This window comes from Barbatula barbatula (genome assembly GCF_947034865.1).
Source record: "Barbatula barbatula genome assembly, chromosome: 2".
NCBI classification, from domain to species: domain Eukaryota; kingdom Metazoa; phylum Chordata; class Actinopteri; order Cypriniformes; family Nemacheilidae; genus Barbatula; species Barbatula barbatula.
The window spans coordinates 31,617,426-31,628,299 of NC_136767.1; the positions used below are offsets into that span (position 1 = coordinate 31,617,426).

At 41.3% G+C, this 10,874-nt stretch overlaps 2 protein-coding genes across 4 annotated transcripts; one reads left to right on the forward strand and one right to left on the reverse strand.

The window, feature by feature from the left end:
• Positions 1–120: 120 nt before the first annotated feature.
• Positions 121–6,036, forward strand: mapkapk5 (MAPK activated protein kinase 5). Its single transcript, XM_079484319.1, has 14 exons — positions 121–737; positions 1,486–1,559; positions 1,699–1,774; positions 1,924–2,021; positions 2,128–2,236; positions 2,468–2,557; positions 3,244–3,339; positions 3,625–3,705; positions 3,786–3,973; positions 4,280–4,400; positions 4,513–4,643; positions 4,716–4,831; positions 4,910–5,014; positions 5,225–6,036. The coding sequence occupies exons 1-14, from the start codon at positions 702–704 to the stop codon at positions 5,317–5,319; spliced, it is 1,416 nt and encodes a 471-aa protein (XP_079340445.1). The 5' UTR covers positions 121–701; the 3' UTR covers positions 5,320–6,036.
• mtrfr (mitochondrial translation release factor in rescue) lies at positions 3,535–6,921 on the reverse strand. Of its 3 annotated transcripts, XM_079484332.1 has the most exons (3): positions 6,520–6,921; positions 6,362–6,443; positions 3,535–4,587 (listed from the first exon to the last, which is right to left on the reverse strand). In XM_079484332.1, exons 1-3 carry the CDS (start codon positions 6,754–6,756, stop codon positions 4,583–4,585), a joined length of 324 nt encoding a protein of 107 aa, XP_079340458.1. In that variant the 5' UTR covers positions 6,757–6,921; the 3' UTR covers positions 3,535–4,582. The 3 variants fall into 3 exon arrangements, with proteins under 3 accessions (XP_079340458.1, XP_079340456.1, XP_079340457.1); XM_079484330.1 differs by lacking the exon at positions 3,535–4,587 and having other exon boundaries at positions 6,075–6,443; XM_079484331.1 differs by lacking the exon at positions 3,535–4,587 and having other exon boundaries at positions 6,075–6,434; positions 6,520–6,863.
• Between the last annotated feature and the right edge of the window lie 3,953 nt (positions 6,922–10,874).

Here is a 10,874-nt window from a genome sequence, read left to right on the forward strand (position 1 = left end):
AAAACCGCGAGAGTAACCCTCCTCCGTACGAATCGTTCTCGCGGTACTTTGACGTCATATCCTCTGCTATCTACGCAGCGCCGCGCGAAGTCAAACAGTCATAAGGTCGATAGTCCTCCTGCCCGTTAGATGGCGGAACGCGCTGACTGCACGATGCGCAGCGCACCGAAGAATAACAGTCTTCCTCAGCTCCGGATCACAGCTCGAGCTAGCGATTTAGCAAATACATTTAATATAATAACTTACGATCTGTTGTCATTTTCTTGACGCAAATTAAGTCGAACGACCCTCGCGGACTTCGAGACGTGTCGGAATGACCGTCTGCTGTGAGAACGCGAGTCAATAGCTAGCGTCCCGGTAGCCCACCGGGATTTAACTCGTTTTCTCCGTCGTGTATTTAGTCCGCAGGTGTTCGACAACATTATAGCGGTTTACAGTTCGGACGGTGTCGGATCTGCGGCTCACTTAGCACGCGCGCCCGTGCAAGATGTCCGTCTGTCTCTCGGGATAGCTCGCGGTTTTCACTCGCTACATCAAAGCAGTTTATCTGGTCGACATGGAAATAACACGGACACTTTCCTGCATATAATAGCGACTACTGATCTATCCGAAGCGAAGGACGACGAGGAGTTCAGCATGAAAACTACATGAGAAGCATTGCCAGTACGTGCTTCGCGTGAGCGTCGTGAATCTGTCACATCATGTCTGAGGACAGCAGCGTGGACAGATTCTTTATGGTAAAGTTCTGTGACTCTTAACGTATTTGTCTTGTCTTTTGATCTCCGGAGCTACAAATAACACTTTAGTGTTGTATTACATGACATGACAGTAACAACACACCCTACTGCCTTCAAAACACCAGTAAACTGACCATATTACAGCAGTGACACTGGGAATAAAACAAGTTGTCTTTTTACCAAGGTTGTGTCTGGTTCCATGGAAAAAGAACCTTGGTTTTACCATAGTAAAAAGTGCTATAATCAAGTATTTGGTTATTACAAAATAACCTTTTGCATTACGACAGTTTGAATAAAAACACAATGGTAAATGAAGCTCAACCAAAAAACATCATACACGAGAAAAATAGGGCTGTCAAAAGATTGAACACATCCAGAATCGTTTTTACATATGCTGTGCATATTTAGACACGTTTATATATCAGTTAAATGATTGGTAAAAATTTAAATGGATTTATTTATGTCCTAATAAAGAATGTATACATGTACAGGTTTGTAAATATAAAATGAATATGATGCACGGTACACACACACACTCGTGTTTTAAATATATTAAAATCTTTGTAAATTGCCATTTTATGTTTATTTTAGTTGGAAAGTACTATTATTTCTATTATTGTGAATTCAGAATTTCTCTTATCCACAGTATGTGTGTTTCCGGGGTATTGAACCCACAACGACCGCACAGCTCGGATATCATTAAGGTGAATTAAATACAGTTTGCAAATACTTGTTTTTATTTTTATAGGAGGCATCAATCTTGGAGGAGTATAACATTAACTGGACACAGAAGCTGGGGGCTGGCATCAGTGGTCCTGTGAGGTAGTGTCTAGTTTAAAGTATTGTTGGCCTTTGTGACCTAAAACATGATGAGATTTTGTACACACAAAGTAAACCAGATTAAACAAATAGCAGAAAAATATATTATTTGGATGTGTATAATTTATGTTTTTTCCTTCAGGGTTTGTGTGAAGAAGTCAACACAAGAAAGATTTGCCCTTAAGATCTTAATCGACAGATCCAAAGCTCGCAATGAGGTATTGTGATTCATCTTTTTCTCTCTTTTATATAAAGTACGCTTCTACATTTTTAAGACTCGGATAAATTCTTATTTTAGTTCATAGGGGTAATATAAGTCATACATTGCGCAAAAAAATTGTGTTCAAAACGTTTGTTCCTCTTGCAGGTGAGACTTCATATGATGTGTGCCTGTCACCCCAACATTGTTAAGATAGTGGAGGTGTATGCCAACAGTGTGCAGTTTCCACATGAATCCAGTGCACGGTAGAGAAGTACACTGTTACCTATGTGAACTTTATTTCATTTGAAGAAAACATTTGCTAAAGGTACAGTTTTAAATATATATATTTTCCCTTCTATATTCGGATAGGGCAAGGTTATTGATCGTAATGGAGATGATGGAGGGCGGCGAGCTCTTCCACAGAATCAGCCAACACAAGCACTTTACAGAGAAGATGGCCAGCCAGGTCACTAAACAGGTAACCAATAAACCTCACTAGTTGAGAAAGTATGGAAGCGTTTCAGTGACACAATCTGTCATCAGTTTCTCGAGTTGCCCTGTGCATGCATGACACAACTTGGGTATATACACAAACGACCATTCAGAAGATTCCACAACTCTGAGATGCATAATGTTTTTTGTTAAAACAAAACTCTGATGAACCGAATGCCTTTCAGCATGTTTCTGACTCAAACTGCCATTTTTGCAGATAAGTCTTGCTTTGCAACACTGTCATTCATTAAACATCGCACATCGAGACCTGAAGCCGGAGAACCTGCTCTTCAAAGATAATTCACTGGTGAGTTCTTTGAAAAGTCGTGGATATTGTTCATCCACATTTGTTTGTCATTTAATCTGTAATATGACAGTGTGAACTACTTGAACACTAAATAGGGAACACGGGAAAGTTTCTGTAGCTCCCTGAAAGTTTTCCAAGTACCACAATAGATTTATGTTTAAAAAGTATTTAAGTTATTTAACTAAACTTGTAGTGGGTCCCATGAAATCTTAAAGCAGCAATCCTTCACTGTGTTAAAAATAAACAAAAATGTGTTATTGAGCAAGTACATACATTATAAACTGAAAACCAAAGATTTATAAGATGAGCTGTTTGCTTTGATCTCTGTTTTGGAAAATGTCAGTTTAACATCATTTGATTTTTACACACACATAAAATGCATAAAGTAATTTGCAATTACATTTCTTAAACAGAGATGGCGATAGAGAGTTAAAAGTTACGGATCATTTTTGTTTTTATGAGAGATGGATAGGTGCGTCATTTTTGACTAAAGGTATGCTTGCGTATATTCTTACATACATTGTTTTAAGTAAGTGTAAAAAGACATGGTGAGACATGGGTCAGTAAATAGTGACGGAATCTTCAGTGTTAAATGAATGAACCCTAAATAGTTGTGAGTAAAACACTAGTAGTTACATTTTCAAGTGTTTTTACATGATGTTTCTTGTATCTAATTTCCCCATCAGGATGCTCCTGTTAAACTGTGTGATTTTGGTTTTGCCAAAATTGATCAGGGTGATTTAATGACCCCACAGTTCACACCCTACTATGTGGCACCTCAGGTAAGAACTCTTCTGATAAAGAATAAATGTTTTCTGATGACAGGAGGATTATACAGGATGCATGCTTTTACTAGCTGTGTTTATTTTTAACCCCCTGATCATCTATATCTGATCTTTGCACTCATTTAAATGCATATCATTTCTGTGAATCGTCATCGTTTTTTCTATAAGAAATACACTGAAAATGTTACTTTAATACGGATAAGTTTTTAATCCACACCTGAATCACAAATCATTATTTATGCGACTTTTTCAATTTAATGTCGAAATGATCCTTTTTATTAGGTGCTGGAGGCACAAAGACGCCACCAGAAAGAAAAGTCTGGAATAATTCCCACCTCTCCTACCCCATATACGTACAACAAGGTATATCTTGTGTTTCTGAAAGATCCAGCTTGATGCATTTTTAAGAACTTGAAAGCATTTCACTGCATTCCTCTCTTCAGAGCTGTGACCTGTGGTCTCTGGGTGTGATTATATACGTCATGCTGTGTGGATATCCTCCGTTTTACTCCAAACACCACAGCCGCACCATCCCCAAAGACATGCGCAAGAAAATCATGACGGCCAGCTTTGAATTCCCCGAGGAGGAATGGAGTCAGATATCTGAGATGGCCAAGGACATCGTCCGCAAGTGAGCATCCTTCATCTGCTGCAGATTTTAAAGTGAAACATCATTTACATTCAGAAGACCTGAATGCTGATATCTGTTGTTTTCATCCATTCTTTCATATTGCAAAATTAAGAAATTATATCTGGTTGTAGGAAAGTCAAGTCGAGAAAAAATCCATGCTTTTTTGTCAGGAGATGCGTAAGAACCAATGAGATGTAAAGTTAACCGCGCATGGCCATTAAAACAAAATTTGTTCTTTCCAATTACATTTGTTTCCATTGATGTGTCATGTCTTTGTGATCTGAAATGTTTTCGCTTTGTTAAAAGGCTACTGAAAGTAAAGCCAGAGGAGAGGCTGACCATAGAAGAAGTGTTAGCTCATCCCTGGCTCAACTGCACCGAGGCACTCGACAATGTGCTTCCATCCGCTCAGATGATGATGGACAAGGTGAGATCCACAAAAAAAACAATTTGCAGAAACCTCTTAGCTTGTTTAAGCATAAGTACATTTGATATGCGTAAAAGCAAATATGCTGTGTATATTCCTGTGGTTTCTTCAGGCAGTAGTGGCAGGAATCCAACAGGCTCATGCCGAGCAGCTGGCGAACATGAGGATACAGGACCTGAACGTCAGCCTGAAACCCATAAAGTATGTCAACAACCCCATTCTAAGGAAAAGAAAGCTGCTAGGGTGAGTGTGCGTGTCCTTGAAAATATCGCGAGCAGTAATATATACCGGCACCTAACGCTCTGACCCCTGCAGAACCAAACCCAACGATGAACTCTTCATCAGCGATCCGGAGAACGAACCCGAGGACACAAACGTGGCTCTGGAGAAACTGAGAGATGTTATAGCACAGTGCATCTTGCCACAGGCTGGTATGTTTGTACAGTACGCACACACGTTTTGATCTCTAAAAGATCATTTTTCACGTTCAGTGTTGTGTTTGTTTGCAGGTGATAATGAAAACGAGAAACTGAATGAAGTGATGCATGAAGCGTGGCGCTTCAATCGAGACTGTAAGCTTCTCAGAGACGGATTGCAAGGGTTGAGTTGGGATGGTAAGTGCTTTTGCCTGTAGATATCTAATATTTTCAAATAAGATGTTAGACAAATATTCTTTTGGTTCTATATATCTTGTTTTTTTTATTGAATTGAAGTTCGATTGAGGTTGTTGCATGTAAATACACGAAACATCTATGTGGACTAAACTAAATATTTTTTCATTTAAAGTTCCAACATGACACCCATTTCTCTTTTTCTATTTGCAGGTAGAACCTTCTCGGACAAAGTAGATCGCTTAAAACTGGCTGAAATTGTAAAACAGGCCATTGAAGAAAAGACAAATTTACAGGACTCCCAATAGCAAGTGCTGTAATTAAACTCCATTTTGTACGGTTTAATAGTGTCATTAGGTAAATGACCGCCAGGAATCTTTTTGTATCAAAGCGCAGGCATTTTTCCACGGTCCTGCTGTAGTCTGCTGTAAATCTGTATGAAACACCGAGATGTTGGTACGATTTGTTTTCGCAACAAACTGCAGTAAAGATGTGTTTTAACAATGCAGCATTTTTCATAATCATTTATGAAAAATAAAGAAACCAAGAGGGAAATTATCAGTTTTTCATTTCTCAAGAGGTGATGGGCATTTAAAACGATGCTGTGATGGGATTCTTTTAAAGTTGTTTGGTCAGAATGCTTTCCTGAGGAGACGGCTGTCAGAAGATGTGGGGGAAAAGACTGTGTGCGCGCGCAGAGAAAGAACAACAAGGTGGTGTTGTAGTCAAAACCACTCAAACAAGGCAGGTTTATCGGAGTAGTTTAACGGCACGACTCTCACAACCCTAAACATCTCAAATAGACCATAATGAAGTGAATATGATGTGTAGGAATTTTTTCTACAAGCAAACAAATACAAACTTTTTTTTATTGCTGAAATACACAATATTTGCTTAATTTTTTTCTTGTAAATTTTGTTTGTTTGTATCAAATAAATATCATGTTTTTAGTACAGTCATGCTCATACTTGATTTCTAGATTTTTGTCTTTTCTTGTACAATCCTCAATTAGTTTTAGTTCATGCAATTGGAGTTGGAACTTTTACATTTAATAACACTGATGTTAGCACAAAAATGTGTTTACAGACATCCTTCAACCGATCTTGAAAAGGCACACGTAACATTTTATAGTCACCAAGTGATGTTACAGCAGTAGTCAATGTATGACAAAATTCATGTGCAGAACAATTTGGACTTGTCAAGGTTCTTGACTTTTAAACCCGAAATCCTCTGCGTTTAGGGTCTCTTTAAATCTTCTCTTTTTCTCAATGTTTTCATTAACTTTCCTCCGTTTGACCTGTTTCCTCTGTATGGACTCATTTTGTCTTCTCAGCAATTCACTCTCCTCACCTTTATACTCCACCTCCAGTTTCTCCCTTAAAATGTCTCGGGCCAGTTTTCTGTTGTGGGTCACTGATCTGGTCTGATGACACTGCAGGGGAATGAGACCGGTATATCAGGTTAAACGTCAGAGAAATCCAGCACAGACTGATCTCAGGTCAGCTCACCTTCACTACAATGCCCGTGGGGGTGTGTTTGAGCACCACACAGTTGCTGGTTTTGTTGGTGGCTTGTCCTCCAGGTCCTGAACCTCTGACGAATTGCTCCTCCAGATCTTCTTCATTTAACACAGGCAGATCAATGAGATCTTTCTTGCCAGCCGCTAAAACAAACGGCCACTTGAATAACTGCCTGTGCAGTGGTGGAGAAAACCCGTATAAAATCCTCAGAAGCAAGGAAGACATGATGTTAAGCTTCTTAAAGTCTGATATGTACTGTTGTACGCTATTGACTTAACAAAACATTTTTGACATCAACATTGCTGTAAACTTGAAGTGCGACGCAGCTTCGCTTCTTTTAATGCAGTTCACGGCAGATGATGAACCGGCTAATGGCGCATTACCGCCCCCAACAGGACTGGAGAGGAAAATTCCTTATTAAAATCAACATTGAGACGATTTGGTTTGTTAGCGCAAAACTAAACTAGTCAATCAAAACTAATTAACAAATAAATAAATAAAACACGTAAAAAGTTCGTTCAAAGTCACATATGACGTCATCAAATCAGATTTATTTTAATTAGCTTTCATTTTTTTATTTGAATTAATACTAATTAAAATTAGTCTTTTTTTAGCAGCTTAGCTATGTACTATTCTCATGTTATTATTTATTTGTTGTATGTTTGTAAGTTTCATTTAATAATTGTTTTAATAGTTTTAGTAAACTATAATAATAATATAATAGCAATGAATTATACCTCAACCCAAATCATTATAAGAAGCTACTGTTGTGATTTTACATTTAGTCATTTAGCAGATGCTTTTATCCAAAGCCACTTACAAAGAGTTAACGGAGCAATAAGCGATATGTCATAAAAGAGCAATAGTACGATAGGTGCTAATACAAAGTTACTAGTTTCAACAAAAGCCAGACCACTACCTGTTGAGAGAAGAGAGAGGGTTAGTGTACTTTTTTGTAGTTTTGTCTGAATCAGAGTATAAGGTAAAACATCTGCACCCTTATGGACAATAAAATTAGGGATGCACCACTTTTTAAGGATCGAGTACGAGTATTTTTTCCCTGGTACTCGCCGATACCTGTGGTACAGGTTTTTTTTGTTTTTATGTGGCAATGTTGTAAGAACAACACAATGAGACTAATGAACATATCAGCATCTTTTTTAACAACTTCAACTCATTATGTTATATAGTATATACATATTGTGTTGTTCTTAGAAAATTTTAACTGTTGTCAACCAATCACTGATGTGCTGAGCCAGACCAGACCAATTTACCACTGATCATTTTACAGGATTTTATTATGTGCGCAGTGTTTGTTAACATTAAACAAATCATTGCTTGCTTTCTGAAGAAGCACATTTTTCTCTTTGGTAATTTAAGGTTACACAACGTGGTCAGCAATGGTATATAGGCCAACCAATCCCATTGTATGTATCCTGCTTATTACACATAGCGTATTGCTTACGTGGATGATGTTAGTCTGGTGGTTATCGTGATGGATTTCTAATTGCTGGTTGAATCATTTGCCGGTTCGAGGATTTCTCGGAACACTGGCCAGTTTTTACATTGGTGGTCTTGTTCTGCTTATCTGTATCGCTGGGTAGTTTTTAGATTTATATTTCAGTACTTAATGCGTGGTCAGTCAAAAAAGAAATTTCTGGAATGAGAGAGATTTTTTTTTATCAACCGTATCAATATTCAGTTAACGACTTGAACTTGACCTTCCTGCTTAACTCTCACATCAATGGACTTTCATGCTATAAACCAGATGAACGAACATTAACTATTAATCCAAAGCGACTACAGTCTATGCATGTCTTTTATCAGTAGTCCTTGTGATTTTTGTTTCCATATTACAAAATATTATTGACAATAAGGAGACGCAATAATGTTGCGCAATGATTGTAATGTAACAAGCATGAATTTATTAACTAAAATATAACTAAAACATCATTGGATTTAAAAAAACTCTCTACATGTTTGTGAAACTCTCTACATGTATTTGCGGATCATAGTTTATTTATTCAGAATAATGCAACAATTCTGACCCCGTAATTCTGATGTGCGCACTTTGAATGTTTCTGTCAGAGTAAAATCATTTTTGTGTCTAAACCTCTTTGAATAACCCTTAACATCAATCAAGTCCCTCAATTTATTTCCACAAAGATAAAGTCAGTCTCTATCACGGAGGTAAATGTCAAGGAATTTGGCTGTTTTATATTTTAGTTAATAAGTTCATGCTTGTTACATTACAATCATTGCGCAACATTATTGCGTCTCCTTATAGTCAATAATATTTTGTAATATCCATCCATCCATTTTCTACCGCTTATCCGGGGCCGGGTCGCGGGGGCAGCAGCCTAAGCAGAGATGCCCAGACATCCCTCACCCTAGACACTTCCTCCAGCTCTTCCGGGGGGACACCGAGGCGTTCCCAGGCCAGCCGGGAGACATAGTCCCACCAGCGTGTCCTAGGTCTTCCCCGGGGTCTCCTCCCGGTCGGACGGGCCCGGAGCACCTTCCGGGGAAGGCGTCCAGTAGGCATCCGTAACAGATGCCCAAGCCACCTCAGCTGACCCCTCTCGATGTGGAGGAGCAGCGGCTCTACTCCGAGCTCCTCCCAGGTGACCGAGCTTCTCACCCTATCTCTAAGGGATCGCCCAGCCACCCTGCGGAGGAAGCTCATTTCAGCCGCCTGTATCCGGGATCTTGTCCTTTCGGTCATGACCCAAAGCTCATGACCATAGGGGAGAGTAGGAACATAGATTGACCGGTAAATTGAGAGCTTCGCCTTGCAGCTCAGCTCTTTCTTCACCACGACAGACCGGTACATCGACCGCATTACTGCAGAAGCTGCACCGATCCAAATGTAAATCTACCGTTCCATCCTTCCCTCACTCGTGAACAAGACCCCGAGATACTTAAACTCCTCCACTTGAGGAAGGAACTCTCCACCAACCTGAAGTGGGCAAGCCACCCTTTTCTGACTGAGGACCATGGCCTCGGATTTGGAGGTACTGATTTTCATTCCAGCCGCTTCACACTCTGCTGTAAACCGTCCCAGTGCATGCTGAAGGTCCAGGTTTGAAGGGGCCAACACGACAACATCATCCGCAAATAGCAAAGACGAGATCGTGTCGTCCCCAAACCTGACACCCTCCGGCCCCTGGCTACACCTAGAAATTCTGTCCATAAAAATTACGAACAGAACCGGTGACAAAGGGCAGCCCTGCCGGAGTCTGACATGCACTGGGAACAAGTCCGACTTACTGCCGGCAATGCGAACCAAGCTCCTGCTTCGGCCGTACAGGGACCTGACAGCCCTTAGCAAAGGACCACAGACCCCATACTCCCGAAGCACCCTCCACAGGATGCCAGGAGGGACACAGTCGAATGCCTTCTCCAAATCCACAAAACACATGTGGAGTGGTTGAGCAAACTCCCATGAACCCTCCAGCACCCTGTAGAGGGTGTAGAGCTGGTCCAGCGTTCCACGGCCTGGACGAAAACCACACTGTTCCTCCTGAATCCGAGGTTCTACTATCGGCCGTATTCTCCTCTCCAGTACCCTGGCATAGACTTTCCCGGGAAGGCTGAGAAGTGTGATCCCCCTGTAGTTGGAACACACCCTCCGGTCCCCCTTCTTAAAAAGAGGGACCACCACCCCGGTCTGCCATCCCAGAGGCACTGTCCCCGACCTTGCCACTAAGGAGTTTCTTGACTACCTCAGTGACTTCGGCTTGGGTGATGGACGAGTCCACCTCTGAGCCCTCAGCCTCTGATTCCTCAATGGAAGACGTGACGGTGGGATTGAGGAGATCCTCGAAGTACTCCTTCCACCGTCCGACGACATCCCCAGTTGAGGTCAACAGCCTCCCACCTCCACTGTAAACAGCATTGGTAGGGCACTGTTTCCCTCTCCTGAGGCGCCGGACGGTTTGCCAGAATCTCTTCGAGGCCAGTCGATAGTCCTTCTCCATGGCCTCACCAAGCTCCTCCCAGGCCCGAGTTTTTGCCTCCACAACCACCCGGGCAGCAGTCCGCTTGGCCTGCCGGTACCTGTCAGCTGCCTCAGGAGTCCCACAAGCCAACCAGGCCTGATAAGACTCGTTCTTCAGCTTGACGGTTTCCCTTACTTCCGGTGTCCACCACCGGGTTCGGGGATTCCCGCCTCGACAGGCACCGGAGACTTTACGGCCACAGCTCCGAGGAGGCGGAGAACATGGTCCACTCGGACTCAATGTCTCCAGCCTCCCTCGGGATCTGGTTGAAGCTCTGCCGGAGGTGGGAGTTAAAGATCTCTCTGACAGGAGACTCGGCCAGGCGTTCCCAGCAGACCCTTA

Coding starts and splice junctions, on each gene's coding strand:
- mapkapk5 (XM_079484319.1), top strand. CDS start 702: ATGTCTGAGGACAGCAGCGTGGACAGATTCTTTATG. Junction 1,560..1,698: donor GGCATCAGTGGTCCTGTGAG/GTAGTGTCTAGT, acceptor TTTTTCCTTCAG/GGTTTGTGTGAAGAAGTCAA. Junction 2,558..3,243: donor TCTTCAAAGATAATTCACTG/GTGAGTTCTTTG, acceptor TTTCCCCATCAG/GATGCTCCTGTTAAACTGTG.
- mtrfr (XM_079484330.1), bottom strand. CDS start 6,756: ATGTCTTCCTTGCTTCTGAGGATTTTATACGGGTTTTCTCCACCACTG. Junction 6,444..6,519: donor CCACGGGCATTGTAGTGAAG/GTGAGCTGACCT, acceptor ATTCCCCTGCAG/TGTCATCAGACCAGATCAGT.